Here is a 25,851-nt window from a genome sequence, read left to right as displayed (position 1 = left end):
TCGTACGTGATTTAATCCGATGATGTGCAATTGAGAAGGTATCTGACTGTGGAATTCGTGTAGTTACAAATTGAAGGTAAAGAGGCGAAACACCTAAGGAACAAAGAAATCGTTACGATGAACGTAGTCTAGGAAGGACCTACTAGTGAGGATGCGGCACTGGAGTCGGAGAGAGTCGAATGAAGGAATTTTATCTAGCGTTGTTTTCTTCAGATAATTTTCGAGGACGAAAATCTTTTAAGTGGGGGAGAGTTGTAACGCCCCAAAAATTAGAATTCATTTTATTTAATTATTTAGTTGTTGTGGTGTTGATTGACGATGTTTATTTAATTATTTGGGGTGACGAATAATTTATTTAATTATTTTGTGTGGTGAATAATTAAGTAATTGATAAATAAAAAAATAATGATGTTGCTAAATAAAAATTAAAAGAAGAAAAAGAAGTAGAAAACTATATATTGAGGTGTTGAGAGCATATGGGGGGTGGAGATGGAAAAATAGTATAGATGAGAATAATGGAGAATAAATATAATTTTAATTCTCATTAAACCAATTTATTTGCAATAATAATGTCATTGTCCTTGGGCATTAATCTATAGGTGAAGGTTAGGAAATAGGAATAGTCAACATTCTGATAAAAATAAAAATAAAATAAAATTAAGAGTGCAAGTGTGAGAAAGGGAGAATGCACGTGGGAGAGAAGATAATGAAGGGAAAGAAGGAACTCGATCTCAAACCTTAGGGAAATCACTGCAAAAACAAGTAAGGGAGCTTTATACTCTTGAAAACTCTGAATTCAATAGACATACTTTGTATTGATTATGTATGTGCTTAAGTTGTTGTTCTTATACTTCCTCCTACCATTATGTGATGTTGTTGTTGTTGTTGTTGTTTCAATACTTATTCTTAATTTCGATTTCATAATTTGCTATGATAATGTTTTTATGCTTTTGTTGTTGCTGCAATTCGTGTTCCGATGTTGAGTAAAATAAAACCATGGATTGGTGTTGTTCTTGAGAAATTCAAATAATGAGGTTTTTGGGATTTTGAGGATAATTCTAAAGAAACATTTTATAACGTATTGAGCATCCAATACGATTCTAAAGCGATTCTAGGATTTTTCTAAGTCGAGAGAATGTCAAAACCGAAGCTTTTGAACAACCATCAATGGAGTTTTTGTGTAAAAATTCGTGTGAAGCTTTTGTTATGTAAAACATTTGATTTGAGTGCTTTTCTAAAAATAAATACCGGTTATCTTTCTAAAATTGAATGGGAATCAAAACAGTATAAAGAATGTTGTTTTTCGTTGAAAAATGACAGAGAACAAGTCGGGTCGAGGAACCGGGTTGAGCGACCCGTTTTGCCGTGAACTGGGTGAACAAGACGATGAACAGTGAAAATTTCCCAAAATTTTATGAAGGGTATTTTGAATATTTTGGAACCCTCTGGTATACCTCACTCTCCCTGGTTTTATATGCTATTAAGATTTGAATTTATTTCTTAATTTTTATTAATTAAATTGACTTAAAATTCATACGTTTTGTCGGTAAACTAAATCAAGATGATTTGGGTTATGAGTCCTGTTAAAAAGGAGTAATAGGTTGTTGTTTTGGAGAGGAGTGAATGATTAATTGAGTTATGAAGTTTTAGTTAGTGTTGTAATCGAAGTTGCTAATAATTGTTGTTTATCGGTGTTGTTTTAAGTCGTTGATAGTAATTGTGTAGTTTGAATTGTCGTTTCGTTGAATAATGATGTTGAGTTACGTGGTTATAACGATGTTGAATTATCTATTTTAATGATGTTGGAGTTGTGCCGAAATTATGATGTTGTAATTGTTATTGTTGTAGTTGCTTATGGACATTGGTTATTGATGTTGTTATAATGATGATGAAGTTGTCTATCAAAGTTGTTAAATGATGTTGCCTATTGACGTTGCTTATTATAACATGACATGCATTCATTCATATGTCTAATGATGTTGCTTATTGAAGTTGTATAAATAATGTTGAAAATGACGTTGCCTAATGAAGTTGAAAATGACGTTGCTTATAATGATGTTGATCCTCTATGATGTAAAACTAGAAATGACGTTGCTATTGGTACCACATGCATGTAGCGAGTCTAGGCGCATTGCATGCATTTTAATTATATTTATTTATTTAAATGTTGTTATTTCTCTTTAGTTAATTAACGATTGATGATTGTGGTTGACTGACGAATGTGCGTGGCCATCCGCTTAGGTGGTCTTGTTGTTGTTGTTTATGATGTTGTTAGTATTGCGTTGTTTTAATTCAGTTACTTTCTTGATGTATTTTGACTCACCTTTACATTCCCCCTTCTGGGTTGGCCCTACGGTGTGCAACCGTAGATTTTCAGGTAGGATATGAATCATAGATGGTGTGTTCGGATCGCTGTTGCTTTGCTATTTATTTGGAGTCGCTCTGTTAGGATGTTGTTGGGAGAAACTTTTATTTAATTATGTTGTTACATTTTTATAACAATTGAACTATGTCACTTGATTCAATATTTTCAATTCGGACTTTGAAACCTATATTATTGGTTTAATTTTTATTCTCCGCTGCATAATTTCTAATCATTTGAGGACATAGTTACGTTGAGTAAGTGTGACATCCTTATTAAATAAATGAAATTAACTTTTTCACGAATAAAATAAAGGTGTAAATTAAGGGTGTTACAGAGTGTCATTTCTTTTAATATATGCGACTCTTTGGTTGATTCTAAAAAAAAGGAAGTGCATAAATAATTTTAAACTACCGCTAGCAAGTGCGTATAAGTAATTTTTGGATCTTGATGAGAAGCTAGCTAAAGAGTGAAATCACTTATATATATAATGAAGACAATTATTTTTGTTACATATTGAAGGTAAATTAGGTAATATTTTTCTTGGGATACAATATGACCAACTCAATAATATATTAAAAAAAATAGTCAATAAAAAAAGTTATAGAAAAAATAAGATAAATATGCATAAAATTTAACTGTTAATAATAATAATAATAATAATAATATAGAAATAGAAATATAAACAATATTTTTTATAAAAAAAAAAAAAAATACTACTCCCTCCCTCCCAATTTGATTGACACAGTTGACTGTTTGCACTATTCACACATGTTACTTTGACCTTATTTTTCTACTAATAAACAAAAATAAATATTAGCATGTAAAATGTTGTTTGATTCGTCTCGATGAGTATTTTCAAAATATCAAATTTTTATAATTTTTACTATTATACAATTTTTATAATTTTCAAAATATCAAAAATATAGTGAAAGTTATGCATCGATATGCATGAAACAATCAACTGTGTCAATCAAATTGAGATTGAGACGGAGGGAGTATTAACTATTAATAATAATAATAATAATAATAATAATAATAATAATAATACAATATACACAGGACTATTATCTGTGACAGATACATAGAAAATTGGATAATTTATCATTGATAATTATAATCAAATTTATTCATTTAATATGTTTTACAAAAAATAGCACAATAGTTTCACGTATATTTTTTTGATAGAAGTTTCACTTATATTTTAACAATATTATATAACAAATTTTTAAATATTTTATTCTAAATAAATTTTCTACTATAATATAATGACAAACTTAAATATCGAATAAATGTCCATGACACGAGCCTTTAAACTAGTTCTTATTAAAATGACATTCATAAGTTTTGACTAAAAGAAATAAAATGTGACAAGGAGCTAAAAATATCATTTTAAATAAACTAGTTCTTATTAAAATGACATCATAGGTTTTGACTAAAAGAAATAAAATGTGACAAACAAGGAGCTAAAAGTCTCATTTTAAATTATGTGATCACTAATATCACAAGCCACAATTGTCAACAAAAAAAGAATCACAATAGCCACTCCGTTCCTTTTTCTTAAGCATGAGATTTTTCTTAAGCACGAGACAATATGATATTTTGTCTTTAGCTGTTCTTGAGCTCTTTTTCTTTTACGTGTATTTTAGTTTGAGTACACTCCTTGAACTCTTTTTTTATTTATACTATTTCATTTTGATGTTAAAATATTCTAAAATTATATATGGTGCATGCCCATTTAAAAGATATTAATTTGTTGCATTTTATTTTAACTAAAAGAGGAACATGATATATTTTTTTTTATGACAAGATGACCCACATAATTTAGAAGCAAGGGTACCTATGACAAAGAGACGTTGATAATAGATGTTAAAATTGACAAATTCAAGTTCAATTCAAAGTAACTTACATTTCAAGATTTTTCTTGGGTTTGACACGAGTAGTTTGGCACGAATATAAGATGCAAACAATTTATCAAAATGATGACACAAGAGAGATTTCTACTACTCTTCCAGAGGGGAAAAGACAATTGCTTAGGGCATTTGACTAAAAGTATTTTTTTGGAGTACTTCTCTATTTTTAAAGGGTTACTACATCAATATGAAAAAACTATATGATGATATCTCCCATCTGTTGATAAACCAAGATCAAGACAACCTTTATTTATCTATCATCCCCAAAATGTTCGCCATCTTCACGTTGAAATTAAAAGGAAAAAAAAAAAGTTATGCTAGTTAGCAACACATTTTTTTAATATACTTTTCTCAATTTTATAAAAAAAAATATATATATGCTTTTCTCAATAAAACTTTCTAACCGACTAAAAATTCAAATGAATTCTACTAATTTTGTCAAAAAAAAAAAGTATGATTGATTTGGGAAAGTGACTCGCCAAGAAAAATTCCGATTAAAAGTTAATTATTGTGTACAATTTCATGAATTGTATCTGTTAACGACGGTAAACATATATAGAAATAGAGAGAAGAACAATAAGGAAAAGAGAACACCTTTTAGTTTAGCGTTTCAATCATATGAGCAAAACTTAATGAAACAATAATTACAATAGAGTATATAGACTAAATATTATAAAAGACTAAGGAGGGGCCGTTTGATTGGTAAAATATAAGTACTGGACAGAACAGTACATGACAGTAGAAGACAGAGCAACACATGAGACAAACGTTTAATGTATTGAACAAACTTTATGTTGTAAGATGTTTGGTGGACAAAATATTATTTTGGTATGTGCAAGACAAAAATTTTAGTTTTTGTCTTGTCCCTTTATCCTCAATTTGTCTAATAACAAAAACAATTTTAAAATCAAACACAGTACAATAGGAGTTGTCATGTCTGGTCCCTTATTTTTCAACAGATGAAACATATTTACATGCATAATAATATAATCTAATATATCTCCTCAAATTTACGATAGATCGAAGATATTATGATATTATTTAAAAGTATTACCGATATGTAAAATGAACGAGATTATAGCCATTATTGAGCGCAACATTCACTAATAAGTACTCCATTTGATTGAAATGAAAAATTTGAGATCTCAAATTCCATAATTTTAAAGTTTTTTTTTTGAACAAATAATTTTAAAGTTTTTTTAAAAAACTAAAATTTGTTTTTTTTTTTACAGATAAAACTAAAATTTGTTAGAAATCTACTAGTAAGTACTATGAAGGACCACGTGCTATCCTATACTTTTGTGCATTTTAAGGCTTTGACTTTTATTCACCACACGTCGGTCAAATTTTGTTTTGCTAAATTTGAATAATTGAGTTTGAATATGGATAATCGTAGACTTTTTTTTTTTAGTTTAGTCAATGATCGTAGACTTTACTATCATAAAAACACCTAAAATTAAATTGGCAAACATATATTATGTGTGTAAATAAAAATAAATAAAAAAATACACACATACATATATTATGTGTGTATTATTGGTCCCCGATGAGAAAATTTAAGCCACCGTATTAAGATTTGCACCCCCCGTTACTGACGGTTTCAGCATGAAAATTGTACTATTAATATATCATGCTTTGACTGAGTAGAACATTGAATAGAAGAAATAAAAAACGGTTAGCCAGCTAGTTTTTGTATACTTTGTCCAAATTGTTTGGATATTTTATTTTGGTATTTAATTAGTTTACTATTTGATATCATTGTAGAATATGAAACAAGAATGCACCATGCAGCAAACATATTACAAATATTGAGAATTTTTTTTGAATGAGTAGTCCTCCATAACCACTTGTCAGATACATTACTCTGCAAAATAACATTCTATAAAAGAGCACAACAACCTTCCAACAATTCTTCCTCCCAAACAAAAAGAGGTCGTCGCCAAACCCAACCCCCTGTTGGGATTGATTGCAATGTAAGTCCCACATTGCTAATGAAGAAAAAGAAGGAGGTTAAAAAATAGCTATTGAAAGTCCCACATCGCTTAGAATTGTGAAGCAAGAAGGAAATCAAAGCTATATAATGGACCTAAGTTCTTTGTTTATAATTGCACCAAGCAGTAACACTTGTAAACACTTTAAGTTTATATTTGTGTTTTTTTGCTTTTCTCTTATGCTCTTGTTTAAGAGTATTTGAGATGTAGTTCAAATATTTACTTTGGAGAGTGTGGGTGTATTGGGGCATGGGGTGATTGAGAGTGAAGTCTATGTGTTGTAACAATTTTCACATAGTGTTTATTCTCTGGTTGTCGGTTTTGACAACGGCCGTGGTTTTTTCTCCGGTTTTGGAGTTTCCACGTTATATTCTTGTGTTGTTGATTGCGTTCTTTTATTTTCTCTATGCCGGTTTTTCCCAACAACTGGTATCAGAGCTCTTGGTTTGATTCAGGGAGAGGGAGTTCCGCAGTGAAGTTTAGGCTAGAGAAAATTGATGGAAGAATCATGTTTGGCTTGTGAAAAATAAAGTCAAGGATGTGCTGATGCAATCAGGGTTACACAAGGTCAGCCTGGAGAGGCGGTGGTAATAATACTCAACATCAGTCTGGAGAGGCGGTGCTAAGAATACTCGGGTTACGTCTGAAACAACAACTTATTATGAGGATGCGAAGGTGCTAGTGGAAGTTGAGAATCGGTGGAGTGTTGAGTCATATGGACTTTGGAAGCTCCTATCACATGTGTTTGAAGAAGAAATACTTTTGAATCCCTAGAGCTAGTTGAAGGTGGAGTTGTTCATCTCGGTGACGGAAAGCTTGTAAGGTTCAAGGTATGGGTGAGTTTCTTTTAACATAATGCGAGATATTTTCTTGAACTTTGATGCATAGATAGTAGGTAGATACTTGTTAAATAGTTCTACTATTATTGGTTATGCATCTGTTACTAGTGGTGATTCTCATGTTTTGGTTAAGTTGTGGATCTTCGGGTGGATACTTGTTAGTGACATGAGTTTAGTTGGACTAGTGAAACAAGGTTTACTAGGTGATGTAACTAAACCGGAATTGTTGGAGCCTAACAATGGCCTGAAGGTGGTTTCATGGATGTTTGAAGTTGTTCAAGTGACACATGGGCATCGGTTGACATGGATGCAAGGTGTGTGATGATAGCGTGCAGGCATTGGTTGGCATTGATGCAAGGTACGCGGTTATCTCGATGGCTGATGAACTTCCAGAGAAAGCCAACATGGAAGTTGCACCATAAATTTTCAGCGAGGTTTCGAGATGAAATTCTTGGGATGGCTTGGTTCCAAGTGAAGAAAAATCTTGGGATGATTTAGTTCCAAGTGAAGAAAAATCTTGGGATTGTTTAGTTTCAAGTGAAGAAAATTCTTGGGATGATTTAGTTCCAAGTGGAGTATACTCTTTATGGTGGAGTATGATAATTTAATTTGTCGGTATAGACAATGAGAATTATGATTGTCGGTGAAGACAATGATTGTCGGTATAGACAATGGAAGCAGAAGATAATGATTGTCGGTGTAGACAATGAAGATTGAAGACCATTACAATCAAGGTGGAGATTGTTGGGATTGATTGCAATGTAAGTCCCACATTGCTAATGAAGAAAAAGAAGGAGGTTAAAAAATAGCTATTGAAAGTCTCACATCGCTTAGAATTGTGAAGCAAGAAGGAAATCAAAGCTATATAATGGACCTAAGTTCTTTGTTTATAATTGCACCAAGCAGTAACACTTGTAAACACTTTAAGTTTATATTTGTGTCTTTTTGCTTTTCTCTTATGCTCTTGTTTAAGAGTATTTGAGATGTAGTTCAAATATTTACTTTGGAGAGTGTGGGTGTATTGGGGCATGGGGTGATTGAGAGTGAAGTCTATGTGTTGTAACAATTTTCACATAGTGTTTATTCTCTGGTTGTCGGTTTTGACAACGGCCGTGGTTTTTTCTCCGGTTTTGGAGTTTCCACGTTATATTCTTGTGTTGTTGATTGCGTTCTTTTATTTTCTCTATGCCGGTTTTTCCCAACACCCCCTCCCCTCACACATGTTAATAGACTAAAATAGTTGTTTATCTCAATACAGGATGTTTGAATTGTATGAAACTAATCTCCTTCCACAAAGAAAATACATCAAGCAGATCTACTCCCCCACGAGGATAGTTTAATTGGTAGGGATCTTGTATCTTATATACATGGTCAAAGTTAGAACTTGGAATCTCCCACTATTTCACTTCAACAATATCTATATATAACAATTATTGCTTAGGATAAAATCTTATCATACTCATCCTATTATTCAATCTACTATTAATTATCAATCTTTTTGTTACTATGAATCTTTAGTCAATTTTAAAATATATAGTCAAAATACCCACGAGTAGGGTAAACTCCACAAACTTTTTGTAACTATGAATCTTTAGTCAATTTTTAAATATATAGACAAAAAATTCAAGAAACACGTTATTTTTATTATCATTTTGTAACTATGAATCTTTAACTTAATATTTTAATTAAAGAAACAAAATGAACTTGTATTTAGAACTTAATGCCAGCCAACCACTAGGCTGCACTTTGCGATATAAACTAAGCTATAAGCCAACATTTAGTCTCATTATGATACCTAAGCCTAACAGTTTTATACATTGCTGAACTTTGCAATTTGCATGCTCATAATTAAGTCAAAGAAAGCCCTGTTTTTGTGGCGCCATTAAATCCATCAAGGTCCCGCCAAAAGAAGAAAGTGAAGTTTGAGAAATCAATCAGTTTAATTATTGAAAGGAACGCATATCAACATAATCGACCAAAAGGCGTTACTTTAATTTCTTACTTTTTTTTAAGGACAGAAAAAATTATTTTAATTTCTAGATGAGAAACTTTATACCATGAATTGAAAAATATAACCTAAAAAAATAAGAATAACAACACTAATCCATTCCACTATCATCGTCAAAAGAGAGATCACTATTTTATATTTTTATAGGTTTCAAATGTAATGTGACTAGCAATTGCATAGTGGTTCGCTGATTAAAAAAGTGCACTATTTTTTTATATCAACCTTACGTACGGTTGAAGGAATTAATCTCCAAAGAAGAGAGTGCAAAATGGTAATATTAATCACGAAACTCTCTTAATTAATTGAATTAGACTTAATCACAGTTTAATTGTATACTTTATTTTATATTTTTTTTTTGAACGGCCTGTGTGCATTATTCTTATAAACTACTTTGACCTTTTTTTTACAACTATATAAAAATAAATATTAACATGTAAGATCTTATTAGATTTTTCTTGATGAATATTTTTAAAATATCAATTTTTCATAATTTTTTTCCTTCATAATTTTAATATTACACAATTAAATATATTAATATTCAAAATTATGCATCAACAAATATACAATAATAAAATGCGGCACTTATTTTTTGAGGGAGGGAGGGAGTAATATACAGTAGTATCCTTGTTGTGAAATGAAACTTCAAGTCCAATAGAAGCTAAGGCTAGATGTAATATAAGCAAATAAAGTAGGTGGCCTACAAAATAATCGCATCACAAATAGAGTGTGGCTAATGCCCCCACTTCATTCATTCCTTTGGACTTAAAAATTCCAATCTCCGCCCGTTCTTTCCGCCATTAAACTTGGTAACTAACTATTGTAAGGAAAAAACTTAGTCCTATTATCCCAAAGAAAAAACTTAGTTGTTAACTTTTTTATTGGATTTATTTGTCCTTTTTTTATATAAGACACGTTTTAAATTATTTTTTATACAAAATATTCTTATTTATTATGTTATAAGAGAAAAATATTATGTTTCGACTCGGCTAATATTGCAGAACTGAAGATTAAACCATAAACCTCTATTTTTCTACACTTAAAATATGTGAATCTAACCACTATAAACCATTTGACAAAAAATAATCTCTCTCTTGAAGATCCGTTGAAAGAGAACTGATGACCTATTCGCAAGTGTATGAAAATCGCCACGTAGTAATAAAAGAGTTGTCGATCCACAAGGATTGCGCGATTAAACAAGTAGATTCGTGTCTATAAACATAATGTAATAAGCAAACATAAATGGGGGTTTGGTTGAGTAATTTTGACGGTAAGAAAATGTGCTAGTTCAAATGATAGAAAAGTGAGGTAGAATCATCGGAATCGCCTAGTCTATGGTTTATCACATGCAATCTAACATATCACATGGAATCACTCAAGTATTCACAACTAGATCAACAATATGGTGAATCACAATCTCTTGTCAAAATTCACTCTATCCGTTGTCGATACTCCTCCGATCTCTCGGATGTAAGCTACCGACTACGAAGTATTTGAAAATGCGTTGATCGTTCGCTACACTCTATGTTTCAATCTCTCGACCGGAAACACTCAAGTGCTTAATGCATTCAGTTCAGAAATTAAATCAATATTCTCATACGTGATTCAAATCTAAGTTCATTATAAAGCTGATCAAGAATCATAAAGCATTAAACTCATAATTGCATTAAATGAATACTATTACAAGAGTAATTCCACACTACGCAGCAGATTACATAAGAACAACTGCATTCTAAGCTATCCTAGATCCTACCTCTATGAGAAGATCAACTCCTCATAGTGCTTCGTTCAGCTCCGAGCTTCAACGTCATGGTCTTGAATGCCATTCAGTTGAGAATCTTGAAGCTATCCAGTGTGTTTCAGGATCCAAAAGGTATAATCGCTCCGAATCACAGAATGCAGATGAACAGTCGCAGAAAATCGAACTCCTGAACCAGAAAAATGAAGTTTCTATATATAATAAACACAACCACGCCGCGCGTGGTTGCAAATCCTCAAACTACGCCGCGCGTGTAACGGCATCAAGCGGCGCGTGATCATAATCAGAGGCACTGGTCTTCAATCTTGGCTCAATTATGCCGCGCGTGATGGCTTCACGCCCCCGGCGTAGTACAACTTGGCCATCACGCGGCGCGTCATCCTCCTCTCACGCCGCGCGTCGTAGAAAGCTGAAAAAACCCCTCACTGGTCCAGCAATTATGCCGCGCGTGGTAGGTCCCCACGCCGCGCGTAATTGTAGCAGGAAATGGTCATCTCTGGTGCAGGTCCTACGCGGCGCGTGGTCCATCACGCCCCCAGCGTAGTTCAACTTGGTATTTTCCTGCTTTCTTGAAGAACAAGTAATCATGCTTCCGAGTAGATTTCTCTTGAATTTATTGCTTAAAACCTACTAAAATGCATCTAATGTTACTCAAATAGGCATGAATTAGAGAGTGTGACGATACGTCGTCAAGAAAAAAACGTAGTATGCTAAATGAGAACATCATAATCAACACTTATAATTTATCTAAGTAACGTTCCAAATTTTTTTAATATCTAAGTAATAAGATAAATGAGCCCAACGATGACCACGGTTTGATACGCCACAACTACGATCGGAAAAAGCTGCAACTACTTGATGTTAGAACTGATCTTAAAACCAAATTATGTGATCCAGTATATGAGATATATGGAAGAAAAAAAAACCCGACAAGTAGTATGAAAAAAATGATCTAGAGATAAAATTTTACCTTATATACACAAATGTAGACGGATATTTCTTACCGTTAAATGGCTGCAAAAACTTTATACTATACGATAACTAAAAAATATAATTTAGAAGATGATACAAAAACGGAAATGGTGTGTGGCTTTCAAATATTGACAAACCAAAACATGACCATGTGGGAGATTGCATCTTCCGGGACATGATAATATTATGACTTACCAACCAATTATGGTACCGGTTTTGTCATGCTTAATCGTTTGTTTGACATTGGTCTAATTGAGGAGCACATGCAATGTGACTTAATAATGGATTGTTATTATTAGTAGTAGTAAACAAAATTAGAGGATCATGATGTCAAAATAGAAATTGGAGAATCACCTCACACAAAGCAACCAAACAAGTACTTTTGCTTTACTTATCTTTCTTTGCCTTTTTTTAGTGATTTTATACAAAAGGAAAAAAGTGAATATTCGGTAAAGAAATAACGTATACGATCTTTAACTCTTTATCTCTAATCAAGATATTCATCCAAAGCCTGCAAATAATAAAACATAAATTGATCATCCCCTCGTGGAATGAAAGATTAGCATACTTATCTCCATTAAGAGTCATGTCTCATATACTTACACTATTTTATGTGTGTCTAATCATCTAAGTTATAAGTAAAAAATATAATTAAAATCATAAGATTTACTTATCTTGTAAGACTTAAACAACCCCCACTAACAATATATGCATATAGACAATAAGAAAATGAGTTTTTTTATACAATGCTTTGAACATGATTCCATGAACCCCACATAATTTGTCCAAAAAAAAAAAAAGGAAAAAATGGAACCCTACCTAAAATTTACATATAGACAATGGACATAAATTAATTAGTAGCGGCCAAACTAAAATACGACAAGTTCCCCTTAACTTATGCTAACTAATGAGTGGAAAATTGAGACAAAAAGAAGCGGTAGAACTTATAGGAGTTTGGTATCATCACTTGAAAGGCAAAATAAATTGACTAAATGATGTTAGGCTTTTATCTATTTATTTAGTCTATAATATTATGGTTAATTTTGTTATTTATTTATTTTTGTTTGGAGAAGAAGTAGAAGAACCATATAACAAAATCAATGAGGACATTTTACTTTGTTTAATTTCTAATAATTATTTCTTTTATATTTTTTATTTTGTTATCTCCCAAGTAGCACTAGTATTTTTTTAGAAGAAAAAAAAAATGTTCAACATTGAAATTGTGTGGGGATAGGAAATGGCCGTTCTCAAAGGAGTAAGAAAAGAGCTTGAATTGATCGGCTCACCGTTGGTTCACATGATACAACCATTTAAGTTTAATGGGTTTTTTCTGTTTTAGGTTCACATTCACATCGAAAATCATTCAATGAGTGGGCCATGGTTTTTCATAAGTATGACATTTTATTTTATGAAGCCATAACAATATTGGACTTAAGTGGTTAATAAACTTTCTTTTAAAATGAATTATTTAAAAAAACTCGAGTTCAATTATAGATAATAACAATTCTTAGTTAGACATTCCTAATAACTTAGCCAAACTTTTCAACTTCCCATAAAAATTAGAAGGTTAACAAAAGGAAAGAAAAGTATGACATTATTCCTTAATTAAAGGGAGCTCCTTCTTCTACAAAAAAATAAGGCACTCTCAGCCGGTGATTCTAGAACGCGTCGGTCTTTTTTGCAGCTCATTTGACTTGTTAGTGTTTGGGTTGTGTGGACGAAAAAAATCACAGATTGTTCAGAGGTTTAACCAGTGCTTCTAATCAGTTTTTGGATAAGATCAAACTTTTTTCCTATAGGTGGTTGAAGACAACGAGTGTTACTTTAGTCTCAAACTACCATAGTTGGTGGTCTAGTCCTTTGCTATGTTTGAGCCTTGTATGATTATTTGTATTTCCTTTTGTCACTATTTGTAAAGTTTGGTAGTCTATCTAGCACATCTTGTGTTGAGTAGACTATTTTTTGTTAATATATATCTCATTTTGATTTGTTCATAAAAAACAAAAAAAATAAGGCATATACCACCGAGTGCTCCCGAGACACTCTTTAAAGACCGTAAATAGTAAATTTTTATATAATTTTTATGGAAATTTGTAAAGTCAATGTATTGAAAATCATAATATTTAACTTTTTGAATAAAAAATTTCTTTAAATAAAATGTTTAAAAAATATCCGGGGACACTCGTTAGCCAGACCAAGAGCACCTTCTATTCTACATGTGTATGTAGTTCGGTTGGAGTAATATGAGAAATATTGGACTTTAAGCCCTCATTTATATATAATATCAGAAATATTATTTATAGAGGTTGGGGTTATTTTTTTCTTCTAAAAGGGGTCATTTTAACAATATATATTATCCATATTTTCTAAAATTATTATTAAAAAAAACTATATTTGATAAAAATTAAAAACATAATTCACTTGTAGTGTTTTAAAAAAGAGTAATTGGCATACAATAAACTATCTAAATAAAAAAAATTAATATTAAATAATACAAAAAAGGTTAATTACATAAATACCAAACGAATATTTCTATGTAAAACATTTTACAACCCATGTTAATATTTTCCTTTAAAAAAATAAGAAGGTCACAGGTAGGTAGGAGTGTTAACCGACACTTTGTGGTTGTGGCTAGGAATGAGCGTGTTGAATGAATTCTGAAACAGTTGGAACAACAACTGTTACCATTTTCATTACATACATTATTTTTAATCATTATTACAACAACAAAATTTAGTAAAAAATATTGTCTGTTCATTAGGAAGTTGGAAAGTCCGATACTCTAAAAATGACAAATTATCGTGTCCGATACGTATTCGATACCGATACTTTCTGATACACGTATCGGAGAAGTATCGACAATTAATATTTTTTTTTAAAATAAAATATAACCAATACTTGTCGAATACTTCTCTGATACGCGTATCGATCGAAAAAGTATTGGGCAATTAATGTTCTTTGATGATAGAAACGCAAGAGAGGAGACTGATACAATTTGTATTTTCTCTTAAGTATTGAATGTTAGAGTATGATGTTACCAACTACTATGTCTTTATTAGTTTTTCTCCTTGTCATGACTTGAACTCTGGACCTCTAATTCTTTAACCCTTAGCTCAACTAGCTTAACCAGTTAAGCTACCCATCCCATCATCTTTTGGGTAGTACTTAACTTAATATATGTAATTGTAACTTGTTTTCTTATTTTGAGTAATTTGAATGTTAATTTTTATGATTATCAATTTTAGTTATGTTTATATATTGTGCATTTATATATTTAATTTTAAATTTAATTTTTAAATAACGTATTCCGGTGGTATCGTATCAGGAATTTTGAAATTTTTTTCGTATCGATGTCGTATCATATCGGTATCGTGACATATCTCGTAGGAAGAGTCTCTTACGTTAGAACAAAAAACAGTGTGAGTGAGTGTTTTGTTGTGCTGTCACCATAACCCCTTCACCATTCTCATAGGATACCATAACCCCTTTTTTCCACTCTCTCTCTCTCTCTCTCTCTCTCTCTCTCTCTCTCTCTCTCCATAATTCTTCATTCTTTGTCTGTGATCCTACCTACATTTCAGTCTCCATCAACAGAATTTGCTTAAGAAATTATGGAAACTAACTCAGTTTCCAAATTTCTCTTTCTCTTCATTTTCTTCACATTATGCTTAGTTGTTTACTCTAATGTCACTTATGACAGAAAAGCCATTATCATCAATGGCCAAAGAAGAATCCTTTTTTCTGGTTCCATACATTATCCTAGAAGTACCCCAGATGTATGTTTTATCTTCCCATTTTTCATAATTATTTCATTTTCAACTTTATTTTTTCTAAATTAAGAAAATATAAAAATAAAAATTGAAACTTTACCTATTTTTTCTGAATTTTGTAACTAAATGTAATGACCCTTTTGCAGATGTGGGAAGATCTGATTTTTAAGGCTAAAGAAGGAGGTTTAGATGTAATTGAAACTTATGTCTTTTGGAATGTTCACGAACCTTCTCCTGGAAATGTACTTCACTTTCACTCTCTCAAGTTGTTAATTTTGTCCTGCTTAATTTTTTTTCTTTGTTGAATTTGAGTTTTAGGCTTTTTTTTTTTTTTACTATTTTTGTGCACACTTGATGAAATTGAATTCAATGCAGTACAATTTTGAAGGAAGAAATGACCTAGTGAGGTTTATTAAGACAGTACAGAAAGCAGGATTATATGCTCATCTTCGTATTGGACCTTATGTTTGTGCTGAATGGAATTTTGGGTACTCATTATTTATCCTTAAAAAAATGTTTTTTTTTTTTGGTTGTTGAGTAAATCCTTAAAAAATTGTTGGTTTGGTCTTTTGTGGGTTATGTTTCCTTGTTTAATAATTTTCTCTTGTCATGTGCAGAGGATTTCCTGTTTGGCTCAAGTATGTTCCAGGCATAAGCTTTAGACAAGACAATGAGCCTTTTAAGGTTTCTTCTTATATACTTTCTTTAATAACTTTTTTTGTTAGAACATTGCCTTCAAGCATTTAATACCGATTGGGAGTACTCGAGTTCGAACCCTGGTTGCGACTTGCAACAATCCTTAAGCAAACTTTATTGACGAAATTTCGATTACTAGGGCCTTTTCCTCCGCCAACAGGAGGGTTATGACCAAAAATATATGACTAGTGCCAAATTAGAAAGAAGTTTGTGAAATTCCTTCATTCATTCAATTGACATAGTTTTTTTATTTTAAATGTATGGTGTTGCAGAAGGCAATGCAAGGGTTTACCGAGAAGATTGTGGGAATGATGAAGAGTGAACGTCTCTATGAATCACAGGGTGGCCCTATCATTCTCTCTCAGGTATAACCTCTATTGTTAATTTGCTTTTTGTGTATTTGTAAACTACCAAATTCCCTTTAATAATTTTTTAGAAAAGGTACTAATTGTTGTAAACTTTTCTTCTAGATCTAGCTTTGTAGGAACATTAATAACGATACATACACTTTATGTTGTTTCAGATTGAGAACGAGTATGGCGTGCAAAGTAAAATGCTTGGACCTGTTGGCTATAATTATATGAGCTGGGCTGCAAAAATGGCCGTTGAAATGGGAACTGGGGTTCCATGGGTTATGTGCAAGGAAGACGATGCTCCAGATCCAGTGGTATGTATTCTTACTCTCCACCTTAAAGGTTGTTAACATTATGCGCTGGTAACATGTAGTAATGTATTAAGTTTTTTCTGGAATGTGGTTGATAAATTAATCTGTTTCCTGTTATGTGACAGATAAACACTTGCAATGGCTTTTATTGTGACAAATTTGCTCCCAATAAACCCTACAAGCCTACAATGTGGACAGAGGCATGGAGTGGCTGGTAATCCTTTTTATAGTTTACTCCAATAATTTGGAATTGCGGAAATGGACTTGTATAATTTTTTTTTTTTTTGTGAAACATGAAGGTTTACAGAATTCGGAGGTCCAACTCACAAAAGACCTGTTCAGGATTTGGCATTTGCAGTAGCTCGATTCATACAAAAAGGAGGATCCTTTGTAAATTACTACATGGTTGGTTTTCTTATACCGATTTAAACAATACAAATTTTGGCGATGAATTCATGACAGCCACTTGAGTAACTTACCTTGTTCGTGCAGTATCACGGAGGAACCAATTTTGGCCGCACAGCTGGAGGCCCTTTTATCACTACCAGCTATGACTATGATGCTCCACTAGATGAATATGGTGAGAGCTACAATTTATGCAACTTCAGACCATAATCGTTCTTTTTCTTAGTTGCTTCTTATGCATGAATAAACAATTTTGAGTTCAAAAAAATATTGACCGAATACTTTTTGTTGCAAAAAATATTGTCAGGTTTGATTAGGCAACCAAAGTATGGTCACCTTAAGGAGCTTCATAAGGCTGTGAAGATGTGTGAGCGAGCTTTAGTTTCAACTGATGCGGTTGTTACCTCATTAGGAAACTTCCAACAGGTTTAACTTACTTTCAAAAGTTTTTTGCTTTCATTGATATCAGTAAGTTCCTTTATTGACATTATTGGGTATTCATCCTTTCACAGGCCTATGTATACTCAACAGAATCTGGGGATTGCGCTGCTTTTCTCTCAAACTTTGACTCTAAATCCTCTGCTAGAGTGTTGTTCAACAATATGCACTATAACTTACCTCCTTGGTCCGTCAGCATCCTCCCGGATTGTAGAAATGCTGTTTTTAACACGGCTAAGGTATGTAACAAAAGTTTCAGATATGAAATCATCATACTTTGATACTAAGAGATCACAATTATGCTTCCTAGACACAATTTATTCACCTTCAACATCTCCATTCAACGAGATTTAACAATTTAGCATTTTGTAAAACCGCTGAATTCATTTTCTTCCTGTATTAGGTTGGAGTGCAAACATCTCAGATGCAAATGTTGCCTACAAATACTCACATGTTCTCATGGGAGAGTTTCGATGAAGATACTTCTTCTAGCTCTTCAAATACAATCACTGCTTCCGGTCTCTTGGAACAGATAAACGTAACACGGGATGCAAGTGATTATCTTTGGTATATAACTAGGTAAGATTTGATTTTATAAGTTGTTTCATTTCCTCCTTAAGTGATTTTGTCGTCATCTACTGTTGGAAATTATTTATGCTTTTAGATTCCCTAGCTAGTTGAAGAAAGAAGAGTCATTCTTTATTTTCATCCCACATACATCGACAATGCTTAGCAATTCTCTTACATTTTTTTTCTAGCACACTATATATCACTTGCAATTTGCATCAACCATGTATATAAATGGTTGATATATCTAGATGCTCTATCGAATATTGTCATCTATAATTGCACGACTTTGACATTTTGACTGAATGTCGAAGGTTCCAGCTGCTAAACGAAGGAGATTTAAAAACCATTTTTTGCTGTACTAATTTATTTCATGCCAATATGTCTACAGTGTTGATGTAAAATCATCCGAATCCTTTCTCCATGGAGGCAAACACCCCAGTCTCATTGTTCAGTCCACTGGCCATGCTGTGCATGTTTTTATCAATGGTCAACTTACTGGTATGTGGTTTGTTTGCTTCTTTATTAGGTCTTGTTTCCATCTGAAAGTGAAAGGAAACATAATATATATGATTGAAAACAGGTTCTGCCTATGGAACAAGGGAAGATAGGAGATTCAGATATACCGGTGATGTAAATCTTCGTGCTGGAACAAATACTATAGCTTTGCTCAGTGTTGCTGTTGGACTTCCAGTAAGTTTTGTTTTCCACCTTAATTTTCTGAAATTCTATTGCAGTTAACATCGCGGTTTTGTAAATTACAGTTAATTTTTTGTGCTCAAGATCATTCTACTGTGGGGTTTTATACTTTTATTCTTTATCTACTACTTAGTACATACTAATATCATTCTTTTCTGTTTTTTGCTGTCAAAGAATGTAGGTGGACATTTCGAGACTTGGAACACGGGAATCCTAGGTCCAGTTGTTATCCATGGATTTGATCAGGGAAAGTTGGACTTGTCTTGGAAGAAATGGACTTACCAGGTAGCTTAGTCGTAACTCTTACATTAGCTGCTTAAATTGACCCAGTCACAAAGAAGTTTCAGTTAAGACAGTTTCTTCTTAAAACAGGTCGGACTTAAAGGAGAGGCCATGAATCTTGAATCTCCAGAAGGTATCTCTTCTGTAGAATGGATGCAGTCAGCGTTAGTTGTACAAAAGAATCAGCCTTTGACATGGCACAAGGTAATAAAAAATGTGCTTAAGGTCGACTTAAAAAAAAACTAGACCTCAAAAATGATAAAATAACTGATTAGTAAACCTTTCAGACTTTTTTCGATGCTCCTGAAGGAGAAGAGCCATTGGCATTAGACATGAACGGTATGGGTAAAGGTCAAATATGGATTAATGGGATAAGTATTGGAAGATACTGGACTGCTACAGCTACTGGAAGTTGCAATGACTGCAGTTATGCCGGGTCATATAGACCTCCAAAGTGCCAGCTTGGTTGTGGTGAACCAACTCAGCGATGGTAAGTATTGTTTTTTGTTAACATTGTAGGTGATGCATGACTGTCTCGGGCCAAAAGTACCTTATATATGGGTTACGTAATGTTTCAGGTACCATGTACCGCGATCTTGGTTGAAGCCAAATCATAATCTGTTAGTTGTTTTTGAGGAACTTGGGGGAGACCCTTCAAAAATTTCATTAGTAAAGAGATCGGTTAGCAGTGTGTGTGCTGATGTATCAGAGTACCATCCAAATATTAAGAATTGGCACATTGATAGCTATGGCAAATCAGAAGATTTTCATCCTCCAAAAGTTCACTTGCATTGCAATCCTGGCCAAGCTATTTCTTCCATTAAATTTGCAAGTTTTGGAACTCCTTTGGGAACCTGTGGAAATTATGAGCAAGGAGCTTGTCATTCTTCTGCATCTTATGACATCTTAGAGAAGGTAACTCAACCATTTGCTTCATTTAACAATCATCGACTTTTACTATTATTAAAAGTTGAATCAACGATCCTCTCTAATTCCGTTGCGCAGTGTAGACTAGTTTCATTTTTTTCTGCCAATGATTGATTTCTTAACAAATAACAACTATTTCTTTGGACGATAACATTGCTTACACTCTTTGTTTTTTTTTTTTTTTTTACACAGAAATGTATAGGAAAGCCAAGATGCATAGTAACAGTATCAAACAGTAACTTTGGGCACGACCCGTGTCCAAATGTATTGAAGCGGTTATCAGTTGAAGCAGTTTGCACTCCAACTACTACCAATTAAAGATGATTAGTTCACACGGCACCCTTTTTAAGTGTAATTTGCAGCGACTTTTTTAGCAAGTAAAGTTGAAAGAATAAATAAGAGTAGAATAGATAGTGTCATAGTATTTTTTAGGGTAGTAAGTAGCTTTGTTCTTATATGTTGTGCCAAAGGCACATGGTTTTTTTATTTATTTTAAGTAGTGTTGTTATGTTAATGTGATCGAATTTAAAATTAGTCATTGCTAGATAGGTGAATCTGAAATCAAGGGTCTAAAAATTGGACCCTTGTGAGTGTGAATTTGGAGTCCATAGTTCCAAGCCTATATGTTTTAGTTGGATATAGGCACTGGAAAGAAAGGCAAGTTCATTGCTATGATGTGTTTTTGTTTGTCTTACTGGAGTAGATTAAACTCCAGTTTAGGTTAAAGTTAGGAGTGGATCCTAATGTAACCATGACATTTGTTGGAAGTTCACTATTATTCTATGCATTTTGTTTCTTATATTCATTTTTACTCTACTGCTTTTTACTTTCTTCAATGGCATTCCTCATTTTTTGGTTGCTGAATAATAATGTTCTTTCATATACACACAAACCTACTAATCATATATTAAAAGGATCTTGTATAGCCACTAGGCAGGAATATTGCATTATATATGCAGGAGGCCGGGGTTCGAACTCCGCTCATCCCATTTATCCACCTTGAGGGTGGAATTTCTAGCCAATAGGTTACTTGACAAAAAAAAGGATCTTGTATAGCCGAGGTTGGTGCATAGGGTTGGATCTTCCGCTCATATCTGTTGTGATTTGAATGCCCTCGACCACTTGAATCTAGCACAAGTGTGTGCGAGTGTAGTAAACGCATGTTATTGAGTTTGATTCATACTAGAAAAAACACTAAGTTGCCCTTCAATTCCAACTTTAAGTCCAAACCAAATAGTACTAGAAAGATGTCAATGTTGTGAATTAGGAATGCTTAATATAACATTATCATCCACCATTATTTAAGACAAGATAGAATAGTCTTTGATACATCCACTCCAAGATAACAATTGAAAATAAAGATAACATCACAGTAAATAAATCATCAAGTCACAGAAGGTGAAGCTACAAACACCAGCAACAAAATTAAGCATTGGCTGATGAAACATGTTGCTCTATTGTCTGCTGTAGCTCCTCTTTCTTTGCTCCTACCACTTTGCCCAAAATGGTTCCTTCTTTCACAAACACAAAAGTTGGCATAGCCTCAACAGCCCAATCTTGAGCAACAGACTGCAAAACAATCAAACAATTATTTAATCTTTATTCTCTAAATGAGCTATATAGTATTTGATTATTTGTCAAATTTACTCTTCTTTCAGATAACATGCACTTTTACACTGACATTCAATAAGAATCCATCATTCCGCAATTATTTTATACATGCAATTACATAGTAAGTTTATGCGATAATGCGACAAAATGATGAATTGTCATTGAGTGCCGGTGTAAAACAGCTTTATAGTGACGGTATATCTTCATTATGCAAATTAATTAGATTTTTTTTACCTTTAGTTCGTCCACATCCACCTTAAGGAATATGGCATTTGTATACTTCTTAGCCAGCTCAGCAAGGAATGGTGCAATGAAACGGCATGGTCCACACCAAGAAGCAGTAAAATCCACAACAATCTGGTTCAATTAGAAAGGTAAATATATTTCAATTTTTGAGATAATAGCATAATATGATGAATTCATGAATCTTATATTTGAAGTTTGCACTAAATTAAGATATATGATACTACCAAGATTAAAAAAAAAACATAAAAGAAAATGTTTTGAAAGGTTTGGGAACAGAGTTGCATGCAATACAGTAAGTACAGACAGGGAAGAGGTGAATTCATCATTCAGTTCTGTATAATTACAAACAAAAATCATTACATACCAAAAATTATAAAAAATAATCACATGCATTTTTTCATCATTATAAGCCGGCACTCCTTATATCTAATCAATGATACTATTGCAAAAATAGTGTAGAAGAGTGTGAAACTTGCAACAATCTATGAAACATAGACACATGAACATCAGACACGACATTGAGACATACACTGTTAATAAGTTGAGAAGAAAAAAAGCGATTAATTGTAATCACATGTCTTAGACACCAGGCAAGTCTTCCATTTAAAACCGGGCTACATAGGCAACGTACAGGCTATAACTGTGATAGATTTATGAGGTTTAATTTATAGCAGCCTAATTAAGGTAATATCAAAAGAAGACCTTTAATCCATGAGACAACATAGCATATAACACACACTAATTAAATTTGGCCTCTAAAGCTTCCTCATCATGATTCATGGTTATTGGTCATATTTGGCAGGAACATAAACAAATTGCTTAACAGTTCAAAAATAAATTCAGTCTGATTTGCAAATTGTTCACTGTTTACATCATATAGAACTTCATCTGCATAGGGTTTTCTTCAAGGTAAACCTTATATGTGGTATAGAATCTGGTAACTATGACTATGTTTACACTAACATGTTTGGATTTGCACTCGGGGTGAGCATGAACCCGAGACCCGACTCGAAACCGATATAACCGACAACACATTGAAGCATTCGGTCGGGTGCGGGTCGGGTCTCGGATCAACAAATTGCAAAAAACAGGGCATGAACGGTTGCATACGGGCGGGTGCGGGTCTCTAAAATTCTATCTCTCCATAACCGAAACCGATCGAACAACCATGAGATGCAAATTAATTTTTTTCCTTCTTTCCCTCTCAATCTCATATACTCCTCTTTGTTATTTTTATCCATCTTTGATATAAGATAAAAATGTTATATTTTACAAAGCTTATATAATTAATAATATGGTGATGAAGAAGGTGGGAAATATATTCTAATATATATTCTAGATCTATTTTAATTTCTACGTCTCTTCTACTTGATATTTTATTGTCTTTAGATCTACATATTGAAAGAAAGTAACTGCATCTAACCCTCTTTGTTTTTTTAATTTACTTCGTCTATCTTTTGTTGCATTGTGTACGAGGTATTAAACTATTTGAAAATTAGGAATTTTTGGATAATAGAGGAGTTTTAGATGTAAACAAAGTTTCGATCTAACCCGTAATAATCGACCCGTTCAACCCGCCACCCGTATGACCCGAACCCGAACAAACCAAAGATATAGACGGTCGGAATTGGGTCCAAATTAAATGGTTGCGGTTTTTATCGATTTAGTGATTTTTGGCCCGAACCCGACCGAAACCGACCGATGCTCAGACCTAATTTGCACCGAGTTTGACAAAATCACAAAAACCAAACCACCATAATTTTGCAATAGTTACAATAACTTTTGCAAAATCACTATAGCTTTAATGTGTTTTTGGTTAATCCACGCCAAACATGCACTCTTTTTTTGGTTGAGAAAAACAAATATGCACTCTATGAACTTTGTCATGACTCATGAAGCTTATTGTGAAAATACTAATAATTTTAAGGTTGCATAAGAAACTAATAATTTGATGCATCTGATATATATTATGGACCATATATATTATGGACCCGATACATTAGTTATTTAATTAACTTAAAAAGTCAACTGTTTCTTATAAAAAAGACTAGGGCTATTACTTTTTTTAAGGAATTTCCTAAAATAATTACTAGTTTTTCTTTTCTTTTTCAAATTTATAAATAAATAAAAAAAAACACTTTTTTTCATTGAAAATTAAGATCAATTTACGTTTCTGTTATCCCTCTTCTCTGTATTAGTCCAGGAAACTATACACATCAATGACACTACCATAAACAAAAAACAATCACGTTGTACAAAACAAAAATCCTAGAATAATGTTTCAGAACCATGTTGCATGAGAATAATAACAAAAACGATGATCAAAACAAATCAATAGACAATCTTTTTCATTAATTTTTTAAAAGCCAGATGCATAATGTTTAACGTACCAAAGCATATGAATATAACCATTATTTATAATCATGTCATGTTCATAAATAACACAAATAGAAGCCATAAATTGAGATCCAAATTCCAAAATGAAAATAAAATATAAAAGATAGTTAAAAATATAATTAAGCTACTAAAAAATACCAATTTCTTGGATTCATTGCCCCTTTGGAGGACATCGTTCCATGCATCAACGTTGTGAATACTGATTACTTGTCCCTCTTCTGATGAACCTGCCATTCTCTCCTAATTTTTTTGTAACAACTTTTAATTTATTTTTTTTGGTAATAACAACTTTTAATTTTAATTTCAAAGGAAGGAATGTATGCTATCAGCTCTGTCACACTGCCTTAAATAAGAAAAATGGGGTTAGGAAGTCTTGTAAATAAAAAGGCTTGGTTTTGTTACTTTTTTACAAGTTTGCCATCAATCATGCAATATATTATTTTCCCCTAACAAATGTGTTATTTATTTCTTGTACCAAAAAAAAAGTCCTATTTTTGTAAAAAAAAAAAAGTCTTATTTATTTCTATTCTATAAATGATAACAATCCTACTCAATTTGAAATTTTAATATAAAATGAGTTACCAAAAAAAAGAAAAGAAAATGACTAGATACATTGAAATAGGTTTGAGACAAGGTGATCCGTTATCTCCTTTTCTCTTCTTGATAGCAGCCGAGGGTCTTACAAGGATGATGCAAAAGGCTGTTGGTAATGGAATTTTCCATGGTTATAAGATCAGCGGCGAACTACTCTTCCATACTCTTCAATTTGCAGATGACACAATTTTGATTGTTGAAGGGGATTGAGACAATTTGTGGTCTATAAAAACTGTGTTGTGAAGCTTTGAGTTAGTCTCTGGCCTGAAAGTTAATTTCTTTAAAAGCAAGCTATATGGGATTAACTTGGATGCTTCTTTCTTGAACGCTGCTACAACTTTTCTTCATTGTGGCGTAGAGTCCATCCCTTTTCGTTTCTTAGGTATTCCAGTTAGCGCCAATCCAAGGAGAAAATTAACGTGGAACCCTATTGTGGATAATATGAAGAAACGCCTTAGTATTTGGAACGGCCGAAACTTGTCCATCGGTGGTAGAGTTACCCTCATCAATTCAGTTTTATCTAGTCTTCCGCTATACTTTTTCTCTTTTTTTAAAGCACCTGCTTGTGTTTTAAAAGAATTAAAAAGTATCCAACGCAAGTTTTTATGGGGTGGGAGCTTGGACAACAACAAGATGTGTTGGGTTAGTTGGGATACTATATGTCTCCCAAAAGACAAAGGAGGTTTGGGTATTAAGAATCTTGATTTGTTCAAT

At 32.7% G+C, this 25,851-nt stretch overlaps 2 protein-coding genes and 1 long non-coding RNA gene across 3 annotated transcripts; 2 read left to right on the top strand and 1 right to left on the bottom strand.

Annotated features, from left to right (window-relative positions):
- Positions 1-473: 473 nt before the first annotated feature.
- LOC123910387 lies at positions 474-2,572 on the top strand. The gene is made up of 2 exons (XR_006810204.1): positions 474-762; positions 2,370-2,572. It is a non-coding gene; the product is annotated as an uncharacterized LOC123910387 (long non-coding RNA).
- Positions 2,573-15,233: 12,661 nt separating this feature from the next.
- On the top strand, positions 15,234-21,094 carry LOC123910385 (beta-galactosidase 3). The gene is made up of 19 exons (XM_045961482.1): positions 15,234-15,617; positions 15,758-15,853; positions 15,987-16,099; positions 16,229-16,295; positions 16,580-16,672; positions 16,831-16,974; positions 17,097-17,185; positions 17,271-17,376; positions 17,464-17,551; positions 17,684-17,802; positions 17,889-18,053; positions 18,218-18,393; positions 18,773-18,882; positions 18,965-19,074; positions 19,255-19,365; positions 19,453-19,566; positions 19,650-19,852; positions 19,941-20,277; positions 20,482-21,094. Exons 1-19 carry the CDS (start codon positions 15,453-15,455, stop codon positions 20,605-20,607), a joined length of 2,532 nt encoding a protein of 843 aa, XP_045817438.1. The 5' UTR covers positions 15,234-15,452; the 3' UTR covers positions 20,608-21,094.
- A 449-nt stretch (positions 21,095-21,543) lies between these two features.
- LOC123910386 (thioredoxin H1) lies at positions 21,544-24,873 on the bottom strand. The gene is made up of 3 exons (XM_045961483.1): positions 24,682-24,873; positions 22,135-22,257; positions 21,544-21,858 (listed from the first exon to the last, which is right to left on the bottom strand). Exons 1-3 carry the CDS (start codon positions 24,775-24,777, stop codon positions 21,715-21,717), a joined length of 363 nt encoding a protein of 120 aa, XP_045817439.1. The 5' UTR covers positions 24,778-24,873; the 3' UTR covers positions 21,544-21,714.
- Positions 24,874-25,851: the final 978 nt, after the last annotated feature.

The sequence above is a fragment of the Trifolium pratense genome, linkage group LG2, assembly GCF_020283565.1.
Source record: "Trifolium pratense cultivar HEN17-A07 linkage group LG2, ARS_RC_1.1, whole genome shotgun sequence".
Taxonomy (NCBI): Eukaryota; Viridiplantae; Streptophyta; class Magnoliopsida; order Fabales; family Fabaceae; genus Trifolium; species Trifolium pratense.
Note: the sequence above shows the minus strand (reverse complement) of the source record. Positions and strands in the feature narration are given on the sequence as shown.